The 27,025-nt window shown below is 46.3% G+C and overlaps 1 protein-coding gene across 3 annotated transcripts; it reads right to left on the bottom strand.

Moving 5' to 3' along the window:
- Nucleotides 1-2,162: 2,162 nt before the first annotated feature.
- FKBP1A (FKBP prolyl isomerase 1A) lies at nt 2,163-26,703 on the bottom strand. Of its 3 annotated transcripts, XM_004272662.3 has the most exons (5): nt 26,519-26,703; nt 26,392-26,439; nt 8,891-9,003; nt 5,180-5,344; nt 2,163-3,252 (listed from the first exon to the last, which is right to left on the bottom strand). In XM_004272662.3, the coding sequence occupies exons 1-4, from the start codon at nt 26,553-26,555 to the stop codon at nt 5,216-5,218; spliced, it is 327 nt and encodes a 108-aa protein (XP_004272710.1). In that variant the 5' UTR covers nt 26,556-26,703; the 3' UTR covers nt 2,163-3,252; nt 5,180-5,215. The 3 variants fall into 3 exon arrangements, with proteins under 3 accessions (XP_004272710.1, XP_033289278.1, XP_049555857.1); XM_033433387.2 differs by lacking the exons at nt 26,392-26,439; nt 26,519-26,703 and adding an exon at nt 14,820-14,945; XM_049699900.1 differs by lacking the exons at nt 2,163-3,252; nt 5,180-5,344 and adding an exon at nt 14,820-14,997 and having other exon boundaries at nt 26,519-26,693.
- Nucleotides 26,704-27,025: the final 322 nt, after the last annotated feature.

The raw sequence follows: 27,025 nt of genomic DNA on the forward strand, positions 1-27,025 counted from the left end.
AAAGTCTTTAACATGTTCATTTTGTATTTGAGTCATGATTTTACTTCCTAAAAACATTTGTCCTTTAACAAGTTGGTTAAGGGAAATTCCCTGGCGGTCCAGTGGTTAGGACTTGGCACTTTCACTGCCGGGGCCCAGGTTCAAACCCTGGTCGGGGAACTAAGATCCTGCAAGCCATGGACAAAAAAAAAAGGCAGTTAAATTTAGTGTATTCATTTGATTTTATTTACAGCCCTCTTAAGATAGTTATAAAGACCTTACAGCAACAAGAACAAATATTCTTAATCAAAAACATTCAGTGGAGAAAAAACCAGAATGCAAAATTTATACTAGGCTGTGTGACTGAAACTAAAAATGGCAGGTGCCTAGGGCAAGAACTAGAGGGGAAGAAGCAGAAAAAAACTGAAGTCTGATTTGTTAGAGCTGTAGAATCCTGGAGATTTTAAAAAAATCCTGATTTGTTATTTTTCTGTTCTGTTATACATTAAAAGAAACAAAGACTCTGTACCAGTTTCCTCTTGCTCAAATTGCCACTGTAACAAATCGCCACAAACTTAGTGGCTTAAAATAACACAGATTTATCATCTTACAGTTCTGGAGGTCAGAAGTCCAAAATGGCTCTCACAGGGCTAAAATCCAAGTGTTGGCAGGGTTGGTTCTTTCAGGCCCTAGGGGAGGATTCTTCTCCTCACCTTGTCCAGCTCCTAGAGACTGCCAGCATTCCTTGGCTTGTGGCCCCTTCCTCCATCTTCAAAGGCAGCAGCATGGCATCTTCAGATGTCTTTCCGTCCTCACATCTCTGACTCATTTAAGGACCCTTGTGATTACACTAGACCCACCAATGTAATCCATGACAGTCTCCCCACATCAAGGTCCTTAATGTAATGACATCTGCAAAATCTCTTTTGCCATGTAAGGTACTCACAGGCTCTGGGAATCAGGATGTGTGCATCTTTGGGGCCCATGGTTCTGCCTGTCAGATACCTGACCCTGATCCAGACGATTTCTTTGAACTTTTCCCTATGTGTCTGAGTGAAGGAAGACATAGCATTTAAGATTATACTGAAATTAAATTCTGTAACAGGCAACACTATGGTAGAAAAAGCGAAACAACTGTTGCCTCTGGGGGTGGGCTGGGGACTGACTGGGAAAGGGCATAAGGGAACTTTCTGAGATGATTTTCTGTATTTTGATAGGGTTTTAGGGTACAAAAGTGTAAACAAATATTAAATTCTAATGGTATCTATTTAGGGGAAATTGTAGCGATGTCTGCTGTTTATTCTGAAATGTAACATAAAGGGACAGAGGGATGAATAAATATGTGATAAACAGGTGTACAGTAACATGTTTATGGCAGAATCTAGGTGGTGGGTATATGGATATTCATGAGAAAAATCTTTTATTTGTTGCTTGGCAATTTTTATAAAAGAATTTTGGGGAAAATAAGACATAACCCTGAAATGATACTCTGGTGACTTAAATTAATAAAAGGATGGATTTGGAAAATCATTAAGCAAGTCTTTAAACCATCTCTCTATTTAAAATCAAAGGCTCTCAACCAGGGAAATTGTGGAAGGTGTCTAGAAAGGTGTGGGACACCGCAATTTTTGGTGTCCGTGACCAGAGGAGGGGAATATGACTAGCATATACAGGGTAGGGCCAGGGAAGCTACTGCAACCAAACCGTCCACGTGACAAAAAGCCTCCACACCAAGTGTCACCAAGGAACACGTATTTAAAACCCAAATCTTCCCCTTCGTAACATTTCATCAATTTGCTGGTAACACATCCCCAAATGGGTGGTGGCTCGGTTCTGCTGCTGGTTGCATCCCCGACTTCTTGGCAACCACAGAGAACCCAGCATAGAACTCTACCCAGACCACACATTTAATGAACATCTGATGATGGGCAAGGGGGTGGGGTTCCCTGACGACCCCAGCCTGAACTCCACAAAGTTCCCTCCATGGGTGAAGATGCAGATCTACTGCCCCCCATCCCATCTCCCAAGAGGGCACCGGGGAAGGACGTTCCTGCTGCAGTTCTTCTGCTAAGACACATCCTCCAGCACTGCACCCCCACTGCCAGGCCCCAACCCCATCCCCTTGCACCAAAGGGCAGGGGGAGGCACCTGAAAGTAACCACCATCACACAGAGCTGAGAAAAGCCAGCATAAAGCACTTTTATTGCAATAATAAAACTTGAAACTCATATGTAGTGCAGGGGGTGGGGTGGGGGTGGGCGAGAAGGCAGCAATTTCTCTCACCAAATCACTACACAGGACAGCAGAGGGTGAGAGGGAGGAAGGAGAAGCCAGGAAACTCTGAGATCAGCAGGGGGAGCTGAGCATCAAAAAACAGGAGATGCTGAAGCTGTGATGACCAGCATCATTTTCTTAAGACAACACTCAGGGATTTGTCATGATGGCTGGGCTTTCATGGGTGTTAAGTGTCTACAAACAGCACCTTCAATTTAACTTTCGATTAAAGTTCTTAAAATTTAGGAAGTGGGGCCTGGATAGCTATGAGATTACAAAAGTCCTAAATATCCATTAGAAAAACCACAGGATGGGAAAAAAAAAAAAAAAAAAAGCCAGGCCATGAAGAAGGCTTCAGAGGTCCCTGCTGGCCCGGTGACACACACCTGTAGTGTCCAACATCTCAGTGAAAATGATCTGCTTTCAAAAGGCAGAGGGTTAAGGGGAGGGTGGGGGTGGGGCAGTGGAGGCAAAGGCTCTCCCCTTCCCACTTTAGTTTTGGGTAGGGCTTTTAATTCAACCCGAGGACATCTCTCAACTTGGAGAATAATTCGGCCCTCAAAAGCGCCTCAAATCTGCTATGGCTTTGCAGCGCAGCAGCAAGAATGTTTAATATATAATAGATAAAACTTTCATCCAAAAAAAAATAAAATAAAATAAAGATTCTTGCACTCCCCCCAACACCAATTCCTATTCTAAAGTTAACCCATTATTTGTGCTGTTAATACTTGACTAGTACTTAACTGGAAACCTAGATCCAAAGGACTGAAACTCAATCTTCACCCCAAAACGAAAACAAACTAAAATGGGTAACTTGAGGTTTATGGCATATAGTTCAGGTCAACACACATACGAGGAGAAAGGGGAAGAGCAAAGCCGGTGACAGAACACATTCAGTCAGGGAAGATGTTTATACAAAGAGTGTAGTGGAACATCAGGAAAAGCTCCGTACGGACTCGCTGTGCGCATCTGGAGGCGCCAGATCCTTCCATGGCACATCTGTTGGGGACAGAAAGTTGGTGAGTTCCAGCAACTCAGTGCTTTTTGGGTGCAGTAGGGACAGCCACAGGCTGCTGCCACACCAAGTCCCTTCCCTAACAGCTGTGAGGTCTGACTTGGCCCTCGCCCCTTCTGCTCCAGCTGGGGAGGGCCCACTGGGCTCGGGCTGGATTCCCAGGTGAGCAGCCTCTTTCTGCTCACCTTGGTTGTGTTTTTTTAAACCTAAGGTCACATTTCTGTTGCTGAGGATAGCAGGAGAGGCAAAGTCCACCAATGCAGCTGACAATACAGTTTCCCATTATCAATGAGTCTCCAACCTGGCTGCATATAGGAATCACCTGGGGGCTTTAAAAAACCTGAACACTTGGACCCCACTCCCAGTGGTGGCGGTTAACTGGTCTGGGGGGTAGCCTGAGCATCAAGAGAGTCTTTAAAGCTTCCCAGGGGCTTTAATGTGCACAGCCCGAAGCTGGTTTTCCTCATGTTGAACAGACCGAGAAAATGTCTGCAGTCTTCATTCACTCACTCGAACCTGTAACTTTCTGGGTTTGCCCTTGGGCTTTCCCTCAAGACCCTTTCGAGAAGCTCTGAGCTGTGCTTTGGCAGTGTGTGGGGAGGCTTAGGCCAGGGTGACTCATAGCCATTCAGCCCTCTCTCCCCTCTTTCTCCCCTTCCTCTGTCCTTCCAGATTTCCAGAAAGCCTGTTCCCAAATCAGGGTAACTCCAAGGCTTCCTCAAGTACATTATGTTCAAAGGACTCAGCTTTCCAGGGTGAGGACTAGGTGTAGACCTCTGGGCAGAGAGAGGCTCTATAAAGTGTCAGAATTCCCTCCCGGCAGGAATGACAAGTGGAGCAGCCAGCGTCCTCAAACCTGACCAGGCCTGGATGACCCAGGTGTTTAGGGATCAAACCACTGGGAGGAAATAGCTAATAATAAAAAAGGCTCCTCTATTTTAAAAAGTCCATAGTAGGACAAAGGTACTCCATAACAGGCTGGCTGCCACTTGCTACCATTTTCAAACAAAAGCATTCTCACCCAGCCCCTGGCTGTGACCCTCTGGTTCCAGGGGCGGGAGGGGAGCAAATGCAGAGGTCTGGGGCCAAGTGGAAAGAAGATGACAGACATTCATGTGTTTTATGATTCTAATACCCACATGAAAAGTTAGACGCCATTAGGATATTGAGTTTGGTTGCCTAGAAATGAGGGTAGAGGAAGGAAAAAAAGGTCCAGGAAGGAGATGCAGAAAAGGGTTCTGTCCTAATTTGCCACTGTCTGGATGTGACCTTGAGTAAGACCTCTCTCTCTCTGGGCCTCAGTCTCCTCACCTGTTGCACAGAAAGGCTTAGGTCCCTAAGAGCCTCTCCTAGACTGAGAGCATCCTTTACACTTCATAAGCATCCTTAGGCCTCACCTTTCAACCCACTGATAACAAGCTGGCCTGCTGTCTGTCCTCGTGTGTCCTGGGCTTGCTCCCCGAGGCAGGTGGCCCAGGTGGTAATGCCTCTCTCATATCCTCTAACAGGCAGTAACCACAGACTGTATGGATGAGGGAGCTGCAGAAACTAGGCAGGGCAAACAAAGTCAGTCATCCCAATCTTACCTCTAAAGAACTAAAATGCTGGCACTAAAAATTTGGCCTATATTTCCAGTTCCCAACTCAGTTTTAGTTTATAGGCTACATATAAAAATACTTAATTTAAACAGCTACCATCAGCTCCCCATCCCCACGAGTTCTTTCAAGAGCACATGCCATTCCTTTCCAAGGTGTACACTTAAAACTGAAAGGATAGCCAATAGAGGAAGAATGTAAAGGGAAAAAAAACGCATGGCATTTTTGGTTCTCTCCGATGCTCATCAAACACTGTGCCTGACTTGGGAGGAGCAAAGGGAGTTAAAGGAAGGTCCTTCAGCACTAAGATCCTTACCCAAGAATGGGGAGATCAGGGAGGAGGCCATTCCTGTCATTCCAGTTTTAGAAGCTCCACATCAAAGACGAGAGTGGCATTTGGTGGGATGATGCCTGGGTGCCCAGTGGCGCCATAGGCATAGTCTGGGGAGATAGTCAGCTTGGCTCTCTGACCCACACTCATCTGTGAAAAGAGCAAGGAAGAATGAATGAGCTGAGGCACCCCCCAAATATCTCCTTAAGAAGCAGAGCTGTGGTTACCTGCCAGGACGGTGTGACTAGGACATTCCAGTGACTGCAAGGCTGCCTGGGCAGCGGGCACACCCTCTATGGGATGTGGAGGTAGGCGATCAGGCTGGATGAGCCCTATATCTGGCTCCAAGGTAGCCGACAGCAGATAAAATTCCCTCTCGCCTCCCAGAACCATCAGGCTCTCAAGCTTTCTGTCCAGGTCCCACCGATCTGACTCTGGGCAGCCATCACTCTAGAGGTGTCACCACCTAATCCTTCAGTGGCCTGTCACTAGAGGCATCTATACTCTTCAAAAAGGAGTGCTTTGATCAAAACTTTGCTTTAAAAGAAAACACACAGAAAGTAATATTTGAGGCAGTATACTTTTCTATACTTTCTAGATTTATACTTGTACTCAGAAATACAGAAAAACTAAAAAGGACAGTATGATTTTCTGGGGTACAAACTACACTGTACAAAGCAGCATGCTACCAACTGTGTGGAAAAGAGGAAAGTATATATTTATACCTGCCTGTATAAACAGAAAACATCTTTGGAAGGACACAAATAATACCATCATTTCTCTATGGGGAGAACAGAGGGTGGAGGGAAATTTTTCACTTATTAAAATGTATTTGTAGTTTTTCATTTTCTAATCAAATACACAAGCTTAAGTACTTATTTTCTGAACAGTGAACAGGTTCTCTGCTCTATTCCCACCCTTTACCTATCTTTTTTAAGTCTCCATGTGTGCGTTCCTGGTTCTGGGTGACCCAGAACAAGAGATGGTGACTGAAGAGAAAGCTTCAGGCTTACTTCCTACAGCTCCCTTCAGAAACTGGGACATGTTGGACCAAGGTAGTAAGGATAGTTGAAAGCATATGGCTTAATCTAATAAAATTCAAAACTATCATATCCTTTTACCCAGCAATTCCACTTCCAGAATCTGCTAGCAACCCAAATGCCCACTGCAAGGGGAGTGGTTTCACAGCACATGTGCACCACGGGTTAGCCAACAGAAAGAATACAGTGGCCTTAATTATACTAACATGGAAAGACGTCCAAGACACATCGTTAGATGAAAAAAGCAAGCTGCCAAAATAGTACATGTGGCAGGATTGCAGACCTGTAAACACAGAAAACCAGAACACAACATCAAGAGAATAGGAAAAGGGGCACAAGACAACCTCCCTTCTTCCTGTGCTTTTAACTTAGTTGCTAAATAAATATTCTACAGAGGCATTTAAAAGAAGATGCTCTATGTAGGTCTCAGACCACCCAGACTTCTCACAAGTAACAGAGCTGTGACTGACCCAAAGAACCCTGGGTGCAGGGGGAGACTGGGCATCTCCCCAACACCCCACCATGCCTCACCAAGCCTGGGATGTGAAATAGACTGGTAACACTATCTTGGTGGCAGCTATGGCTCCTGGAACACACAACACAATGATTGTTCCAGTGCTGGAACAGCCACAGAAGATGAGTTGTGGGGTGGACAATGGTTGGCATGGGAGATGGGGGATGGGCTACAGACGCAAGAGCCTGCCAGACTTCTGGGGTGGGAACAGGACGGGACAGAAAGGTATAGTTGAAGAGGTTTCCAAAGGGAAGTAAGCCACAAAGATCCTCTCCTTTTTGTACTGCCAACCCTCAGTCATGCTGGAACAAAAATCTAGACACCTGGGAATAGGATAGCTTAAAGTTTCTGAAAGTTAAGCAGTTTATTTGGAGATAAATCAGTGATATTTTATAGAGGAAGTAGAGCAAAGTGTACTCTGGAAAAGAGAAAGACAAATCCTTCTCTCCACACTGGTTAAATCTCCAATTCTCTTTGGTGAGAGGAAATAGACTAATTTATCCATCGTGGCAGGGCCTATTATAAAGCTCGCTGGGTCTTACGCCACCGTAAACATCCCTTTACCTGGTTAGTGCCAAGAAGAAAATTCCTGGGCTTAGTGGAAGGATAAAATCCAACTGAAATTTGGCAACCCTGGGTCCCCTACTATCTACTGGGAATTTTGAAGAGTTGGCAGAACAAAAGCTGTTTACACAAATTGGGAGGTGAGAGGTGAAGAAACACACTTAAGACAAGCAAAATGACTTTCTCCATGAGTCTGACCTCTCAGAAGTGGTCCGACACAACATGGTCAATAGTAAGACAAACACAAATTAAAATGATACCGAGATAACATTTTTCACTCATTATATTGTCCTGAAGCCAAAAGTTTTTAACACCACACTGTGCTGGAGGGCCTGGGAGGAGCAGGCACCTTCACAGCCCACTGGTGGCAACTCAGTGTAATCCCCACAGATGGCAACCTGGCAGTAGGTCAAAATCCAGTGCGCACAGCCACTGAACCACTCACTCCACTTTTAAGAATCTGCCTATGGCAACACTTGCACAAATGTAAAATAAAGTCCATTCAAGATTAGTCACTGAAGTATTGTTTACAATATCGAAATACTGGAAATGACCCAAATGGCCATCAATAGGGTACTTGTCAAATAAATTACAGCACACCCAAGGGAATCCAGGGAATACAGGCATACCTCATTTTACTGTGCTTCACAGATACTGTGTTTTTTACAGATTGAAGGTTTGTGGCAACCCTCTGTTGAGTAAATCTACTGGTGCCATTTTTTCCATAGCATTTGCTCACTTCATGTCTGCCACATTTTGGTAATTCACTCAGTATTTCCAACCTTTTCATTATTATTATTTGGATGGCGATCTGTGATCTTTGATGTTACTACTGCAAAAAGATTATGACTTGTTGAAGGCTCAGATGATGGTTAGCATTTTTGTGCAATAAAGTATTTTTAAATTAAGGTATGTACAGTTGACCCTTGAACAACACGGGTTTGAACTATGTGGGTCCACTTACACGTGAATTTTTTTCAATACTAAATACTACGTGATCCGTGGTTGGCTGAGTTCCTGGATGAGGAACTGCAGACACAGAGGGCCGACTGTAAAGTTATACGTGGATTTTCAACTGTTCAGGGGGCGGGGGAGGGATGCCCCTACCCCCACATTGTTCAAAGGTAAACTGTCCATTGTTTTTTTAGACATGATGCTATTGCACACTTAACAGACTATAGTACAGTGTAAACATAACTTTAATATGCCCTCGGAAACCAAAAACTTCACGTGACTTGTTTTATTGCAAGATTTGCTTTATTGTGGTGGTCTGGAACCAAACCTGCAATATCTCTGAGGTCTGCCTACACTGTGTAGCTCTATGAGGAGGAGAGCTTCCTCCTCTTTTATATCCTGGTATATAAAGTATCAGATATGGATTAAGTGAAAAAGCAAAGCACAGAACAATGTGTGTGTGTGTCTAAGAGAAAAAAGGGGGGGCACTTAAAGAAATTCTACAAGAAACATTAATAAAAGGAGTTATTTGGGTGACAGAGCTAGGAGTGAAATTTTTCCCACCTATAAACGTAATTTAAGAAATAGACACTAGGAAACACAAAGAAACAACGGAGAGCATACCTGGGCAACCCCTTCTTCCCAGCCTCGGATCACCTCCTGCTTACCCAGCACAAACTTAAAGGGCTTGTTTCTGTCCCGGGAGGAATCGAATTTCTTTCCATCTTCAAGCATCCCTGTGGAAAAGGGCAGTTGTAACATGAACAACGAGGAGTAATGACATGAGGCAAGTCAGAGTCAGCAGCAGAGTGCCAGTCCCACGGGCCAGCACTGGAGGGCCTGGCAGGGTGTCCTAGGAGGATTTCCTGTGTCCTCAGTGGGCCTCTGAGGAGCTGGGGTAGTCCTTCTACTCCAGGCTTGTGAACGCTCTTCCCCAGCTCCAAGCAGTAAGTTGATACAGAGGCAGGCAGTAGTCTACCTTGTTCTGGAGAATGGGGAAGTGGACACACTCCTAGCAGGAATTCCCAGCACCCTGTGGGTTTCCTCCCAGACAGAGTAACTGTGGGCCCTTTAGGCACACAGAACAGCTCAAAGTCACTCCATGTGCAAGAAGCCATATTCCTTCCTCAATTCATTCGTCACCTTTTACAGAGATGTGGGTAGTGTCAGAACTTAACTGAACTGGAGGATACCAGTTGGTGTCGGAGAATCCGAGAAGTGGCATTGGAAGACACCAAAAACCTTTCACCAGTGAACTGCTAACGACTCTGAACTGTGGGCAGTGTTTCTACTACGAGTCAGAGACTGGGCTAGGCACTCTCCACATATGAACTTATTCAATCCTTCCCACAGCACTGTCCCCATTTCACAGAACGGAGGCAGAGAGAAGTGAACTTGTAAAGCTAGGCTATAAATCCAAAAACCATGTTCATTCTACTATTCCAGCTTCCCAGAAGCGAGACAACCCATAATGGCAACCTCAACTAAATGGGGGCATTCCAGAGATGGAGATGCCAGAGGGTGAGTGCCACGACAAAAGACGAATAGACACCTGCAACTCCTTGCTCAAAAAAGACCATCACATTGGTTTCTCCGGAAGCCAGTATCAGCCAATTGTGATAGCTGTCACTGAGGTTCTGAAAACTCACACCAGGATCCTAGACTGGAAGGGGCCAGCCAGTTGCTGACATGTAACTAACACAAAGCTGATTTCATTGGAGGCGGAGATTGGGCAGCCACCATGGTTCTAAATTAAGCAACACTCAGAAGACCCAGCAAAACACAGAAGTCTGTTGTGTTTGTATGTTTTCAGAGGTGGAGGGAAATCCCAGCCTAAAAAACAATGTCAACACTGGTAGGTGGAATGGGGAAGCAGAGACCAATTGACAGCTTTATCACAGCCACCAGACTTTCTGTATTTTGACAAAATAGGAAACGGGGTGGGGGAGGCGGGAAGGAACTGCTGTCCTAACAGAATAGGAGGGAGAGACAGATGTCCTGGGCGCAGAGTGGGTGCTGACACTGCCTGAAGCCTGGAGCTGAGGGCTGAGAGGGAGACGGGAGGATGGAGATCTACCCATGCCAAGTCAGTGCAGAGCCAGGAACTGGCACCCCAGAACTAACAAGCTGGGGTGTGCATGTAGCTCCTCCTTTACCAGAACACAATCACTACCTGATAAAAGGAATGATAAACGGCAGGACTTGAATAGTTTTTTATAAATGAGAAACTGGGAGAAGACTAGGTCTCCACTTTCCATAATACTATGGACGTTCCCTTTAACCCATTTCAGGTTCTTCATACACTGAACCCACCCCAACTGAACTCAGCCATTAAGGGTGAGAGGAGACTGAAGACCAGAACTAGTCTCTTCCTGGTCTATGCTCTTTAGAGCAGACCCTGAGTAGAGCCCCAGGGCTTCCTGAGCAACCACGGTAGACAGGTAACTACTAGGTGAGGAAGCCACGTGGGAAAGAGCCGAGGATGGGAGGGTGGTCCCTGGCCTCTAAGTCCTGACTATCTGCAAAGGCTGGCTGGACAAAACTCAAAGAGAAAACCTGCCCAGAGGGGCACCTGAAACACAGGCTGTAGCACATTCCAGACCTTTGGAAAACCCAGACGCAGCACCCCCACCCCCCATTCTAACAACATCAAATTTCCAGGAGCAGCAACAGCCTGGCCCAGGAGACGAACTGGAATCAATCCAAGCCTTCCTCCTATGCCAGAGTTGGTGTGAGGTGGCTGTATGGGCCAGTATGGGCACTTGGACCAACTGTGAAATCTACTAGAATCTTGCAGGAAAGACCTGCCTCATTGGTTAAAAAAAGAAACACATCCAGGAGGAAAGCTCCTGCCCTCCCTTCCTGTTGCATGCTGTCATGTAAGGATGTGATGTCTGGAGCCATGGCAGCCACCTTGTAACCACAAAGTCAGCCAGGAACCCCAGAATGGTAGTCCCATTGCTCTGAACCAGCCCCAAACCACCTCCTTTAAGACCTGCATTCTGAGGTGATTAAAAATCTGTTTTGCCTTAAGTCAGATTTCTAGTTACTTGCAACTGAAAGTAACCTAATTGGAATGAGGTAAATATTTTATTTGACATTTACTTAGTACACCCCACTGCAGCGCTGCCATGAGAGAAGTAACGAAGAAATGGAACTCAACAACCCACATCAGTAAGAGCTATCACTGTGACGACAGACCAGTGTGTTATTGCAGGAACCAGTACACACATAAATGTGTATAAATGAAGCAAAATTTACATGTAAGTTACTATGTGGCACGCACTTCTCATTTTTAAAAAGACTGCTGATTTTGACTGCCTAGATTTATTTCATGATACATTAATGGGTTGCAACTCACAGTTTAAAAAAATACAGTATACCTACAAAAGAATTATACTATTTCCTACCAAATTTGAACATGCACCCAATCAGAGCAAGATCGTATTTTAACTGCAATAAAAACCACTGGGTACTGAGACAGACTCCCTACACTTTCCTTTTATTCCTGATCAAACGTATTGCCAAGCAACTTCTAGATGTTACATGCATCCATCCTGCTTTGCCTGAAGGTGAGATGTTTCAACTGTCTGACTGGTACCAGGCTGGAGGCACAGGTGAGACTCAGCCTCTACCTGCTGCTGAGCCAAACTGGAGAAGTGGATGCTCTTCAGTGCAGAGACTGTGGGTCTGGGAAAATGTCCCCCTTAAGCTTTTCTGGGACACTGAGGGGCAAAAAGAAAACATTAAAGCCAAGATACAGGATTTCTAAGTAAAGGGGCTTTAAGCAGGAGCTTTGCCAAGGATCCTTATTCTCCTACCCTATTTCAGATGAGCTGTTGTCCCTGGGAAGAGGACATGAGCCTCTCTCCAGAACTTGAGAGCATGGTCATCCTCTGTCAATCTCACCTACTTCCTCGGAGAAGAAATCTTCACAGTGACGGTTAGGTGGTGGTGTTGGTAATGGGTTCCTTATATGTGAAGAGGGAATTTCCTATAATCTAAGTCCAAAGGGTAAACGATATCCAAAGATCTGAGCAGGATGTCACACAACTGGCAAAGGCTAAAGGGGCCAGGAGGTGCTAGAAAAAAGGCTTCTCCAACGCGGAGGAAGAGACCACCTTCTATATGGCTATAATTTGCAGGGTGAGGAAGGAGGTGATGCAAGAGAGGAAGCAATGTCCATTAAGAAGCAGGAATGAATGTGCATACAATGCTTTCTGGAGTGGGAATTAGGTTTGTCGGTACTGAATGCAGAACATAAGAGAAGCTGTAACATCAAAACCAGTAGTTTTGGCCAAGATGGAGGAAAAGGGATCAGATTTACCCTCCTAACTAAACAACCAAAAATTAAAACGAAAACAAAAAGACAACAAACTAACAAAAGAAAATAAGCGAAATGAAATGAAAAGAAGAGAGAGAAACAACCCTGACAATAGTTAAACACTTAAGACACTGGACACTGCAATGAAAAACTGTGATCCCTGAGAGATGGGAAACTAACAAGGCGAGCCCTATGACTGCCCCAGCTTATATCCTTGGGAGTTTCCAGGGAGAAGAAAGTGGAACGGAGCTCAAGTCCACAGGACAAGTACCAGGGAGGAGAGAGCTGTAGAGGAAGACCCCCAGAGGTATACAGAGGGTCCCCCTTGGGTATTCGGTATAGTAAGTACTAATCAATGCATGTGTTTGAGGAAGCTTCTCAAGGCCTGGAAGAGCATCCAAAGGTTTAGAAGAAACAGTGCTCAGAGCTTACACAGGGCTGGGATCAGTGTCTGTTCCCATCAGCCAGACTGAAGAAAGTAATGGTTCATGAGGCACTGGGTAGGAAACCCAGGAAGATATTGCCTCATCAGTGAGGAATAATCAGCCCCAAACTGAGCACTGCTCGGGAGCCCCCTAACAAATCGTAAAAGCAAGACCCCAGGGACTTCCCTGATAGGCCAGTGATTAAGACTCCGTGCTTCCACTGAAGGGGGCATGAGTTTGATCCCTGATGGGGAACTAAGATCCCGCATGCCGCGTGGTGCGGCCAAAAAATGAAGGAAGAAAGGAAGAATTAAAAAAAAAAAAAAAAAAAAAAAGCAAGACCCCAAAGGATCAAACTATTTCCAAGTAACTTAAGTGTTTCCCAGTACAAAGCTCAAGAATATTTTTAGGAATAAAAATATGCAGCACCCCAAAACATAAAATTCACAACGTCTAGCATCCAAAGATTACCAAGCATGCAAAGAGGCAGGAAAACACAACCCACAATGCAACTAATCAATCAACTGAAAACAACTCAGAACTGATACAGAGGTTAGAATTAGCAGAGAAGGACAATAAGATTTAAGTCAAACTTCCAGGGATGAAAACTACAATGCCTGAGATGAAAACTACAGTGGGCTTTTAGAACAACTGGATATCCGTAGGCAAAAAGTAAAAACCTGGATCAACTTCACATCATAATCAAATATCAACTAAAAATCAACTCTAAATGAACACTATAAAACTTCTAGATGAAAACATAGGGAAATAATCTTTGTGACTGTGGGTTAGGCAAAGATTTCTTAGATATGAGGTTAAAAAGCACAATCCATAAAGGATAAAATGAACTTCATCAAAAATGAAAACTTCTTCACTTTAAAAAATACTTTTAAGAGAATGAAAAGTCAAGCCACAGACTGGGAGAAAATCTTCATGAAGCATGTATCTCATAAAGGACTTGTTTCCAGAATATATAAAGAGCCCTCAAAACTCAACAAGAAAACAACTTAATTAAAAAAGGGCAAAAGATTTGAATAGATTTCACTGAAAAAGATAAAAAAATGGCAAGTAAGCACATGAAGATGTTCAACCTTATCATCATTACAAAAACGCAAGTTAAAACCACTAGGAGGTATGACTACTACCGATTAGAATGAGTACCACTAAGAAGACTCATCATATCATGTATGTACTGGTGAGGATGTGGAGGAACTGGAATTCTCACACATGGCTGGTGGCAACTTAAAACAGAACAACCACTTTGTAAAACAGTTTGGCCGTTTAAGTTAAACATACACCTCCCATCTGACCCAGGCATTCTACTCCTGGATATTTGGAGAAATGACACTTATGGCTACACAAAAAGACTTATATACACAAACATTCACAGCAGACTTACCTGTAACAGCCAATAATTGGAACAACCCAAACATCTGCCAACTGATGAACAGATAACCAAATATATCCATACAACAGAAAATTATTTGGCATTAAAAACGAATGAATTATTGAGTGCAAGAAGCCAGCCAAAAGAGTACATACTATATAATTCCACTTACACAAACCTTCAGAAAAATGCAAACTGACCTATGCTGACAGAAAAGCATATCAGGGGTTGTTGGCGATGGGAAGAAGGGGGAGGTTTCAAAGAGGAACAAAGAAACATACCAAAACTTATGAAGCTGTACACGCTAAGTAGCAGCAGTTTACTGCATGTCAATTATGCCTCTGTAAAACTGTTATTTTAAAAAAACAGGGAGAAAGGGAAAAAAGTGAGATTTACTAAAATCCTACATATGTTTACCTCCTACACCCAACCTGGCAGTGGATGGCAGGTGCTTCCTCTGTCTGGGAAGGAGCAGGTAAAGCAGGCAGCAAGTCAAGCCTCAGCAGTTGTTCCCATTTTAACTCTGGACATCTCCGTGCCAGGACCTGGAGCCCTTGAACAGTGAAACCACCTGCCAAGTTAGCACTGTAATTTCCTAGAGAAAGCACGCTCTGCTGAGAGAAGGCAACTGAGGTTACAGTTCAGACGTGACAGCCACTCTTAGCAAAAACCTGGATCACCAGCATGACCTTCTATCTGCAGAACTGACTGATTCCACTTCTGATTCCACACAAATCTATACCTCATGACCCAGAAATTGCCTAGGATAGCCAAGTATTCTCGATTTCAAGAATTCTCGTCTCTCCTGACTGAACGCAGCTCAAGGTCACAGACCGGGACTCAGAGTTCTATGTCCCTGTGGCACTCAGCTCAACCCCTGGCACTCACAACACTGGCACTCATGAGCACTTTTCGATTTGCTTCATTTGCATGATTTTTAAGAACTAGCAGGACAAGCGTGAGGCTTCCATTTCTGGACCTCTTCCCTATATGGTGAGAAGAATCTGAGGGGTAGTCCCAGAATGGCAGTTTTTACTTTTGGCACTTTTAATTTACTAGTCAGTAAGAAAAATGTGAAAATTTGGGGGGTCTCCAGTTAAATGCACAAGGCCATGAAAAGAGTGAAAGCTATGGCTGCCTGAGGGACTGTTAAAGCAGCCTCTGGCTGGAAGGCAGTTGACATCACCTTCGCCTGGGTCTCCTCCCAAACTGTTTTAGCTGTTCTTTGGGGGAAGAACTAGACTCAAATCCCTGGAGAGGGAGCAGGAGGGCTTTAAAAAAACAGCGCGTGCGCATGAGCGTGGGGAAGTCTCCAGGTCCTCTCCCCCCAGCACTCCTCCCACGGCTCGGCTCTTTCTGCTGCTCATCTGTTAGGGAGGGTTCTTTCTTGCTCCAAATGAACCAGCAGAGGCAGACTTGGCCAGCAGCTCCTGTGCAAAGGTCCCTCGGACTGTGTCTCTGATGCTCAGCCCATGTCATAGAAGCAGTGGTTAAGACCCAAGGCCAGGGAATTCCCTGCCTGTCCAGTGGTTAGGACTCCAGGCTCTCATTGCTCTCTTATTCATGTCCAATGTTTGCTTATTAATCCTATTTTTTCTGTTTTCCAGAAAACACAGAGGCAGGAGCTGTCAGGTACAATGGTTAAAGGCATGAATCCTGGAGGCTGGCTCCAGATTACTACAGTAAGTCCCTGCTGGTCTCCCTGTTTCTGCCCTTGCTCTCCTACAGTTTAAATTTGACATGGCAGCCAGAGTGACATTCTTTTAAAATACAGGTCAGACCCTATTACCCTTGTGTTCAAAACCCTCCCCTAGTTCATTTCACTCAGAATAGAAGCTGAAGTCCTTATGTCTCTCATTGCCAAGGGCCCGGGTTGGATCCCTGGTCAGGGAACTAATATCCCACATGCTGCGCAGCCAAAAAGTAGAAAAAAATTTAAAAATAAAAAATAAATAATAAAATAAACAAAAAAATGTTTAAAAAAAAAAAAAGACAAGACCCAAGGAGCACCCCTAGCTTATCATTTCACTTACAATCCAACAGAAAAGGAGCCACCTCTAGGGCACCCTGCTTTGTGGAAGGAACAGTCCGCAAACACCCTCTACCGGGTAAAGGAAGATGACTTAAGAAGGCACTGAAGCTATGGCCTCACCACTTGTTGTAGTTAAAGCTCATGACTCACAATGTGGTTTTCAGTAGCTGATGAATTTCTGCAGGTGGTTTTCACAGGCAGCATTCTACAGGGCCCCAAATATGCCAAGTTTTAAAACTAAAAAACAAAAAACCCAAACCTAAACCAAACAATGACAACAACAACAAAACAGAATATCCCAAACCCCAAACTTCCCAAACTATATTAAAATTCTTGCCACTTTACAGTTGGGAGACAGAGAAAGGACTTCTACTTTTAACTCAATACCAGGTAGTTTCTTGAGTACAAAAAAGTGCAATGGTTGAATGGTGGTGGGGGAACCAAACTGAAAATCACCAATTTTTCTGAAGATTTGCCTTTGAAGCTACTTGGAACATCCCCAAATGGATGTACTGACCTAGGCACAGATGGGCACACTGACCTAGGCTGAGCTGCCTCCCTTCCTCCTTACTATATACAGAAGCTCTCTCAACTACCGTTTACTGAGCTGCCTGGCCAGAGACTCTTATAGAAACCACAGCCTGCACAGCCTCGGGCTGTGAAAGCTCCTTCGTGCCCCAGTCTCTAGCTCATCCTCACTCCATCTTTCCCATGTGAGTTTTATGCTTTCCAAGGGTCAATCAGCTATGTTTATTCCCAAATCCATTTATGTCAGTTATACTTACTGAAGATAGATAATATAACTAAATAGTGTGTAAATAAATGAAATATGAGTGTGAACAGAAAAAGTACAGTCCTAGCTGATATTTTGGAAATACTCAATAAGGCAATTCACTAAAAAATATTGCTAGTGAATAACTGTGTGTGGATGAGACTAAATGTATGTTCAGAGAAAGAAGTCTTAAAAACCTGGAAAGGTTTGGCACTTAGATGACCTCACAACAGTCCTTGCTCTACTTTAAAGAAGCCAAAATTAGTTTGTGCAAGAACCTTGATAGGAAACTCCACCAGAAGACCCACCCTAAAAGAAAGACACGGCCCTTTAGTAAATGATTTATGTTTGGATTTAAATAAAATGTTTAGAGGAACCAAGTCACTTTTATGATTAAAATATCAACTATCCCCTTGTCCCAATCATGATGGGTGAGATTCTACACAATGAGGCATTAATTCAAAGCTTATGTCTTTGTTCCACTTCCAGGCCTCTGCAGTTGAACTCAGGGTAGCCTTCCTGAACTGGAATTCTGAGAACCCCATGCACGTGCTATGATCACAAGTCAAATTCCGACCCAAAGAGAGAACCAGCTTCTGCTTCCCCATCACACAAAGTGCAAGAACATTTCTTATCTGTTTTCTGAAAATGCTTCTAACCTTTGGTTAAATTCCTTTAGGTTCTATGACCAAAAGTGTATTTTCAAAGGAGGGCCCATGCACAGAATTGCAGGATGCAAACCAGAATGCAAGCTCTGGTGGGCATGCCTTTCCATTTTCTATTTTATCACAATATAAGAAGACTGCCACATTATGTCTCATACGGGTAGGGAAGAGATGCACAAAAGGAAACACTACTTAACAGTGGCTATCTGGAAATGGTAGAAATATGCATGATCTTGAATTTTTTCTTTTTTCTGTTTTCTAGAAAACACAGAGGCAGGAGCTGTCAGGTACAATGGTTCAAGGCATGAATCCTGGAGGCTGGCTCCAGATTATTACAGTAAGTCCCTGCTGGTCTCCCTGTTTCTGCCCTTGCTCTCCTACAGTTTAAATTTGACATGGCAGCCAGAGTGACATTCTTTTAAAATACAGGTCAGACCCTATTACCCTTGTGTTCAAAACCTTCCCCTAGTTCTTCATTTCACTCAGAATAGAAGCTGAAGTCCTTAAAATGGCCTACAGGGCCCTGTAAGAGCTGCCACCCCACAGCACCACCTCTCTGACTTCATCTCTGATTCCTCTCACACTTCTCCACTCGAGAACACTGTTTTCTTATGTTCTGTATACACACACCAGGAATACTCCCACCATAGGGCCTCTGAGCTTGCTGTTTCCTCTGCCTAAAATGCTCTTACCCAGTCACACGGATTACTCCCTTACCTCCTTCAGGTCTTTGTTCAAATGTCACCTTCATTGTTCTATCTAAAGTTTCAACCTTCTCCTGTTCCCTCAGCACTACTGGCTAATGTCCAATGTTTGCTTATTAATCCTATTTATCATCTGTCTTTCCCATTACAGTTTAAGATCTATGAAGGCAGGGACTCTGTCTTCTTCACGCCTATATTCCTGGTTCCCAGAACAGTGCCTTGCATATAACAGATGGTCAACAACACTTGTAGAAAAATCAAAGGCACCTTTGCCCCTACCAGGCCTTGCACACACTTGGCAAGCCCCTGAGCCACACACATCCAAGACCATGTCGCACTTCTAGCCCCAAGTGTGGGCTGCTCAAGGCACTTCCCTTATAATGTTAAGCACAAGGGAAGGCACTCCCTACAAGGTAGGCACCTCCAGGGCAAGGTTGAGGCTTCCCCCGCTGCCCAGCTCCTAATACATTTGTTGAATGACTGAGGGAAAGGTTTGGTGTGCTGACCTGAGTGTGTGGGTGAGAGAGGAAGGAGTGGTTACAACTGTATCAATCCACAGGGATTGGGCAAAGTCCAAAATGTTGTAAATATTCTCTTTCTTATTCTAACCCAAAGGCAACAGAAGTATGATACCAATCATAACAGGAATGTGGGCTTTCCACACTCCAGCTGGAGTCTAATGCCAGGTCCTAACTGACCACTCAAAATGGTCACTGAGTACCTACTCCACGCCAGGCACCAACGGGGAGAGAACCTGGAGAACACCACTTGTGTGGGTCTGGCCTCCTGCAGCCTGCCGTCTCCTGAGGAAAGGGCAGATATAACTACACACAGCCTGACTGTGGGGAAAGCAAAGGACGGGAGCCTTGCTGGAGACAGAGGCGTGAGTGTGTGTGCATGTGTGAAGACACACATTAGTCAAGGGTCAGGGGAGACCCACTGAGGGGGTGTCACTTAAGCTGCAAGAAGAGCCTGCCACGTGGTGGGAAGTGGGGGCAGTGTGGCTGCACCTAAGCACAGGGGCAGAGACCTTCCTGGGGGGAAAGCTTGGTGTGTTTGGGGAACTGAATGCAGGCCAGGATGGCCTGAGCTCCTGGGAAGGGAAAAGTAAAGGCAATGAGAGCAGAGACAGCAGCATCCAGGAGCTGATTATTCCCCCTTTTCTCTCCCTTTCCTCCTCCTGCTCTTTATACTGCTAGAATTTATCAGGCCAAAGTTAAAGGGGCCTGAGAGAAGAAATGCAAGGACTCAATTGAGTTCCTCAGTAGGTAAAAAAAAAATAGGAAAAACAGAAATATGAATCAACAAGTACTGCCATGAGCACCAAAGGGAGAACTGGATAATACATGCCTAAGTTATCCAAAACACCCCTGGCCTTTTCCATGGGAAATAGCAGGTGACAGTACTATTTTTAAAGAAAACTCCAAGGCAGACAAATGAGTTTATAGATACAATGAACTCAATCAGTACTTTATAAAAATCAGTTTTTAACCACCAAACATGTTCAAGTTAAAATTTTTATGGTATAAATTATACCCAATAAAGTTGTTAATGAAAAAAAAAAAAGTCTATGAGACCCACTGAAAGGAACCAGAGCTCTTTGCAGAGGTGACTGATGCCAGTATCAGAGAAGTAAAACAAGGAAATGATTAAAAATAGTGGGAGCATGTCAAAAAGGTACTGGAGCCTGCCTGAAGGGGCTCCTCCTGGCCAATTTTGGGGCAATGTGAGCACCAAAAAGAATAACGAATATCTATGATTTTAAGGCTCCAAGTAAAATATGAGCTCCTAGTATACTAAAAACAAACAAACAAACAGAGGGGGGACGTCCCTTGTCACCATGGGGGATGACTATAAAGCCAACTCCTGACGTTGGTGATTGGTGATTAAAGAATTAGTTTTACCCTGTGTAATAGTAGAATGGTAGTTAATAAATGTAGAAGATATGAAGAAAAAATTTTAAATTACCACTTTGTAAATGCCAATGAAATAGTTTCTTCTGGTAAGAATCATCAATTGATGTAAAACCCAGTAGGTGAAAGGTTGATGAGGAGCAGAGCACATGGAGGATGTCCAAGCACTTCACAGACCGCCCACTAATTGCAAAGGGTAAAATGCACCTTCATAAAAAAGATCAAATTTAGCATTACAAATAGTGATGTTCCCCACGGTGTGCTGAGTACAAAGTGCACAACATTCTGTAAGAAGTCTTCACGTTAAAATGTTTTAACCAGAAACTATTTAGACATTTCAACTCCTAGTTTACTGGAAATCAAGGCAGTGGAAGGAGTTAGACAACAGCCAAGAGAAAACAATGAGACAGACATGGGGTATTCTATAAGATAATAAGCCTTCTCTCTTTGGAAAAGGAGTGTGAGGTATAAAGACTCTTCTAGATTGTTACTATAGACATAATACCCAACTGAACCTCAACTGAATTCTGGTTTTCACTTTGAAGACAACTGGGGTAGATTCAATATGAATTTGGCTTTAGATACTACTGAATCATTTAAAATTTTCTCAGATGTGACCAGTAGCAGGATAGGGAGAATACTCTCATTCTTACAGCATGCTCAAGAACTTAGAGGAGAAGTATCATGATGTCTCCAACTTACATGGCTCAGCAAAAAACCCGACATAGATATCTACCTACATATACCTATAAGTAGACAGAAATGGCAAATATGACAAAATGTCAACCATCGTGGAATCTAGGTAGTGAGCACATGGTATTTAATATTCTTTTTTTTTTGTGGTACGCGGGCCTCTCACTGCTGTGGCCTCTCCCGTTGCGGAGCACAGGCTCCAGACGCGCAGGCCCAGCGGCCACGGCTCACGGGCCCAGCCGCTCCGCGGCACGTGGGATCTTCCCGCACCAGAGCACGAACCCGTGTCCCCTGCATCGGCAGGCGGACTCCCAACCACTGCGCCACTAGCGAAGCCCTATTATTCTTTTTTGATTTTTCTCTATGTCTGACAACTTCACAAATAAGAGTTGCACGTAGATGCAACAATACTATGAAGTCTTTGGTTCACTTAAAGTGAGCCTTCTTCTGCTCTCACCTGTGGAAGAAGAGAGCTCGGCATCCGTGTGATTCTGTTTTTTGGTAATCACAGTCCCAGAGGAAAGAAAATAATGCTTCCATAGCAAGGTCTATTTTCAAAATGTTAAAATCCAGTTATGTTAAGGAAACTTGAGGAGAAAAAGGACTGACACCTTAACTTGCTCACACAGCCAAGCTGATGTAGCCCAACCCTGCCCCTCTCATACCCACCAAGAAACAACAACAAACACTAAAAACCTCCCTTGGTCCCCAAATTGAAGAGAACAACTGCAGCTTTCTTAGCCAATGTATTTTGTAGGCAATGTGTAGGCCTGTTTTGAGGTGAATCCTCACTCAGATTCATCTCTTTTTTATAATTACCTATTTCCCCATCTGTGAAATGGAAGGGTGATAAGGTCTCAGCCTATCCAACTCTGCCAATGCTAAACTGCAGGGACAATACACCACTTAGTGCCTAAGACGCAGGGACCTTTAATGAGATTATGTGCAATAACAGCGTCACTGTTGCTGCTGCCCATCCCAGAATGCACCTGCCCCCAGCAACTCCTCATAGCAGGCACTGTTACTCCCATTTTACAGATGGCACATGGAAGCTGAGAAAAGCGGATCAATTCACCCAAGCTAAGATCTGAACCCAGCAAAGGACTCACATCTTCTTTGGGGATCACTGTCCACCTGGTACAACCTCTGCACACTCTATACACCCAGGACACAACCGGGGCCCTGTTTCTGCACTTGCCACCAAGAGCCCACATAGTAGCCAGAATGCAGTGTGTCCTGTTAAAGCCCAAATCAGCTCACGACCCTCTAATGGTTCATCTCAGAGAGAAAGCCAGTGTTCTGATAATAACCTACAAGGCCCCACCATCACCTCATCTCCTGCCACTTTCTCCCTCACACAATCCACTCCAGCCATGCTGGCCTCCTCACTGTCCCTCTCATACACCAAGCATGCTCCAGCCTCAGGGCCTCTGCAGTAGCTCCTCCCTCTGCCTGGAACACTCTTCCCTAGACAGCCACACTGCTCACTCCCCAGCTTCCTTCGGGCAAATATTAACATGTCATTTTGTCAGAGGCCTCTTCCAACCACCCTCACTAAAAGCAGCAAATCCCCTTCCCAGGTCTTCTGCTTTAATCTCTCTCCACAGAGCTTCTCACCACCTGATGTGTCACACCTTCGTGCTATTACTCTCATCCCCACCAGATCAGGTCTTTGTTTAGTTCACTGGCTGTGTCCCTGTGCCTGGCTGGTTTCTGTTGCTCAATCTGCTATAGGAAGGAAAAGGGTCCTGTTGTGGCCCCGCCCAAACAGTTACAGCCTGTCTGCCTGAAGCCGCCACACATCGCAGAATCCATCTGAGCAGTCTCCGCTGGGGGCGAGCCTTCCTCCAGACATCAGATCTTCAGCCAAGAAACACCCAGCAGGGGAGTGGGTGGAGTAAAGCAGAGGAGAGGGGAGACAGAGGCTAAAGAAAAGCAAGGGGCTGGGCTGGGCAGGGGGGCTGCAGGAAAGGGACCACACCTGCCCTGGGAGCTGCATCGTCCCTCCAAGTGGACCTCCTGAGGAGATGAAGCCAAGAGACCCTTGGTTTTCCTCAGTCAGAAGCCAGGCTATAGACACCTTAAACCCGATCCCAAGGACAAGATGTCAACTATAAAAACAGAATTCTTCAATCTGCTTGAGGCTGCTCTGACAATGGCAGGCATGTGGCCTGCTGATGTGAGTAAAAGGGACGTAAGCCTAGCTGTGTGTCAGGACAAGCTCAACTATAAAGATGACGAAGCTACCGGAGGCAAGGAGAGAGCCATGAGGATCCACTTGATCCTCAAGGCACATATCTGGCAGATCACCATTCCACCTCCTTCCTCCCACCTCAATGCCTGCCTGTCATGCTACTAGGAGGTGCTTGGCTGGTGACAGTACAGTTTGCATTTTCCCTTCTGGCACTACGATGAGGCGGCACAGGCCTTTTTTGGGGCGGTGCCCATGCTGTGCTCTGCTAGAGGCCACAGACCGTATCAGAGGGAGCCCAGAGAGTAGCATCCAGGATACAACTGGCAGCCACCAGTAGCATTTAAAACATCCATGTGGTCAAAGTCAGTCTGTGATGATCACATCTCTGGTGACTGAGAGAAGATTTTGGCTTCCTTACTTCCAATGCTGATTCTTAGAAGCTGCCCCCAAATCAGCTGTAGCAGACACCTGACCAGAGCGGACTGGATCTAGAGTATTCACCCGACCTGAACCTGGGTCAATGAGATTCTCCCTCCTAGGAACTGTAACCACTGGAGCCACACAGCCAAGCAATCTGAGCTAGATCTGCAAAAGAAGACTGAAACGGGGCACGGGGGTGGGAGGAGGCTGGGTGGGCAGGCAGGAACGTCCACCATCTACAACTTGGGAGAAGCAGGAAAAGAGAGAGCTGTAACAGGAGACTACTGAGGCAGGCAGGTAGAGAAAAACACAGATGAAAAGTAGGAGCATCATGAGAATTTCTCCGTTCTCGAGGTCCAGTGGGCCTCTTGCCTTTGAGGACCCCCAGATTTTTACGATACTCCCCACCATGTTCCCTCGAGATGGATTCTGTTCCCAGTGCCTTAAAAGCCATAACTGCTCTAGATGAAATCTCAAAGCGCCTACCCATTCCTCTCACGCCCCCACAGGTCTCAAATGGGTTCTTTCTGGGAGGCTGGTGGCAAAGACCCACAGGAACAAAGCCGCCTGCCCAAGAACAGCCTATTCTGTGAGTGTGAGAGGCAGAGCTGGCTTCTCACCAGGGCGTCTCTGTAGGGCTTATCAAAAATGAAATAAAAAAGAAAGCTTTTGTCCTAATGCATGCCAGGGTCCTGCTGCTGTTCTGGGAACGTGTGGGTGGGTGCCGCCCTCGAGGAAAACACAGACTTGGAGAAGAGGCAATGGGAGCCCTGATGGTGCTCTGGGTCCCACGACCATCTGTTCTCTTAGGAAAAGGCTCCAGACATGCTGTGCGGGGACACTTCACCAAGAGGCACAGTGAAATGTTGTTCTGCCTACATGTGGGTGTCCAGTCCTACCATCAGCACCAGAAGATGGGTGATTCAAGGACAAGAGGCACAGACTTGGGAGTGGGACAGGTGTAGCCAATTATCCTAATGTGTCTACCTACAAACTGGGGGAAGGGGTCAGAAGTCACCTCATCATCTCTCTGAGTCCCAGTCTCTGCCCCAGTTGTCTGTGGGAACTGAATGAACTGCCCACTCACCCAGCACTGTAAAAGGCAACTGTTACCCTTCTCATCCTGCAGATCAAAAACAACCAAACTGGCAGGTTCTCCTCCAGCAGACCTCCTAGGTGCTGACTGTGGTCCACAAAGACAGCCATTTAAAACATCAAAACCACTTTCCAGCTTCGTTTGCAGGCACGAGATCTTCCCGTGAAGACAGGTTTCAGTACCTCCTCCTTTGGTAGCCTTTTTAAAAGTTCAAGTCCCTAACTCCCTCCACCCCCGGCCCCCTTTTCTACACATGGAGAAGGGCCAGAGAAATAAAAAAGCCAGAGAAATAAAAGAGCACGGGAGGAGGGAATGTTAGTTGCTTTTTTTTCCTTCCCAAAGAAAGTCATTTCCCTCAACAGGGGGCTCCCCCCATGATCTGGAAGAGAAGGGTAGAGCTAATCCCTGAGCAGCGGGGTCAGAACTGCCTACAGAAGACTACCCAGGAGGAGGAGGAAAAGGGAGGGAAGGAGAAGAAACAGAGGAAGGAGGAGGAGGAACAGAGGAAAGGGTGGGAAAGCAGAGAAAGGGGAAGGAGGAAAGGGAGGGAAGGTTGTTCATATGAACAGCTGGGGCTACACCAATCACCAGCACACCCCTACAGCTAAGAAGTCTCCGCCTGTTCAGCCTCCTCCCTCCCTTCCCCCACCAAGTACAACCCAGGAGGACCTTGTAAGGGCATGGAGTAAAAGATGGTCTCAAGGCATATGACTGTCATGTTAGAATTGTGGCTGAGAGTCTAATATTTCCTTTGGCTTACAGTACTGTCTGTTTCCCTAACTGGGCCTCAGTTTCCTTATTTTTAGAATGGGGATAGGTCTCTACTCTTAGAAGGGTTGGGGGGGCTAAATTACATGTTCTGTCAGCCTGGGCCATCACTGCCACTGAGGCATGGATTTGTGAAGTGGCTCAAAAGTAAGAAGAGGAAAAAGACCGTGCAGATCTGGTTCTTCCAAGGCCGGGCTGGGCCAGAGCAATGACTTAGAAAATGGGACGTCTCCCCACCCGCAGCGCAGGGTCGAGTTCCTCGGGAAAGAGGCTGAATTCCCACGGACTGAGAATTACTTCGCCCTTCTTATCTCCATCGAAGGGCGGGGAGGAAGCGGGTATACGGTGTCAACCGGGACACAGAAATGATATAAATCCTCTCTGATGGTCCTTGGCCAGTGCTCTGCCCATTACTGAGCGTGTGACTTGGAAAAGTGACTTCGCCTCCCCAAGCCTCAGTTTCCCCATCCGCGCTGTGGGCAAAACGGCAGCATTTGAGGCACAGAACCGCTTTCGAAGTGCAGGATAACGTCGGGCACGCGGTCAGCGCTCGCACACGCCGGCTCAGACCGTCCGGGGTTCCGCAGGCCCGACGCTGTCCCCTCGGGGGCGCTGCCACCGCCCAGGCCTCGGCCTCGGGCCACGCGGGCCCGCCGCCGCCACGCCCCGGGCCTTTGCCCCCAGGCCGCGCTGGTCGCCCCCCAACCCCATCCCGCGCGCCCGCCGACTCACCCGTGTAGTGCACCACGCAGGTCTGGCCGCGCTTCGGGAAGGTGCGCCCTGAGGAGACAGACGGGCGCGGTGAGCGGATGCGCGCGGCAGCCGGGGCACTCCGAGGCCGCTGGGCGCACCTACTCACCGTCTCCGGGGGAGATGGTCTCCACCTGCACTCCCATGGCGGCGGCGGCGGCGGCGGCGGCGGACGCGGGGCGGGCGGGCGGCGCGACGGCCGGCGCGACAGGCGGCGTGGACAGAGAGCGAATCTGGCGGCGGTTCCGCGGCTGTGCCTCGTCCCTCCGCGGAACGGCGGCGCACGCGCGCGCCCCCGCAGCCCCGCCCTGCGTGCGCGCCCCACACGGCGCGCACGTCCCCGGAGCCCGGGCCGCGGGGCCGGGGGGCCGGAAGCCCGGAAGCCCCGAGGCCTCCGGATGCAGTCGTTCCGCGGGGCCGGGCTTCTTCCCTCACCTTTCCTTTCTCCGTTTTTCCAGCCGGGCAGGCATCTCTAGCCCAGTTTCCGGATCTGAGAAATGGAAATCAGAGTTGGGGGTCGGCCAGTTACCAGTTACTGACCAGGGGACTGATAAGTCCACACCTGCCCTGTGAAAAGGATGGTTGTGAGAGGTCCGAGCAAATGTGCGTTCGCGAT

Source organism: Orcinus orca, chromosome 16, assembly GCF_937001465.1.
Source record: "Orcinus orca chromosome 16, mOrcOrc1.1, whole genome shotgun sequence".
NCBI lineage: Eukaryota > Metazoa > Chordata > Mammalia > Artiodactyla > Delphinidae > Orcinus > Orcinus orca.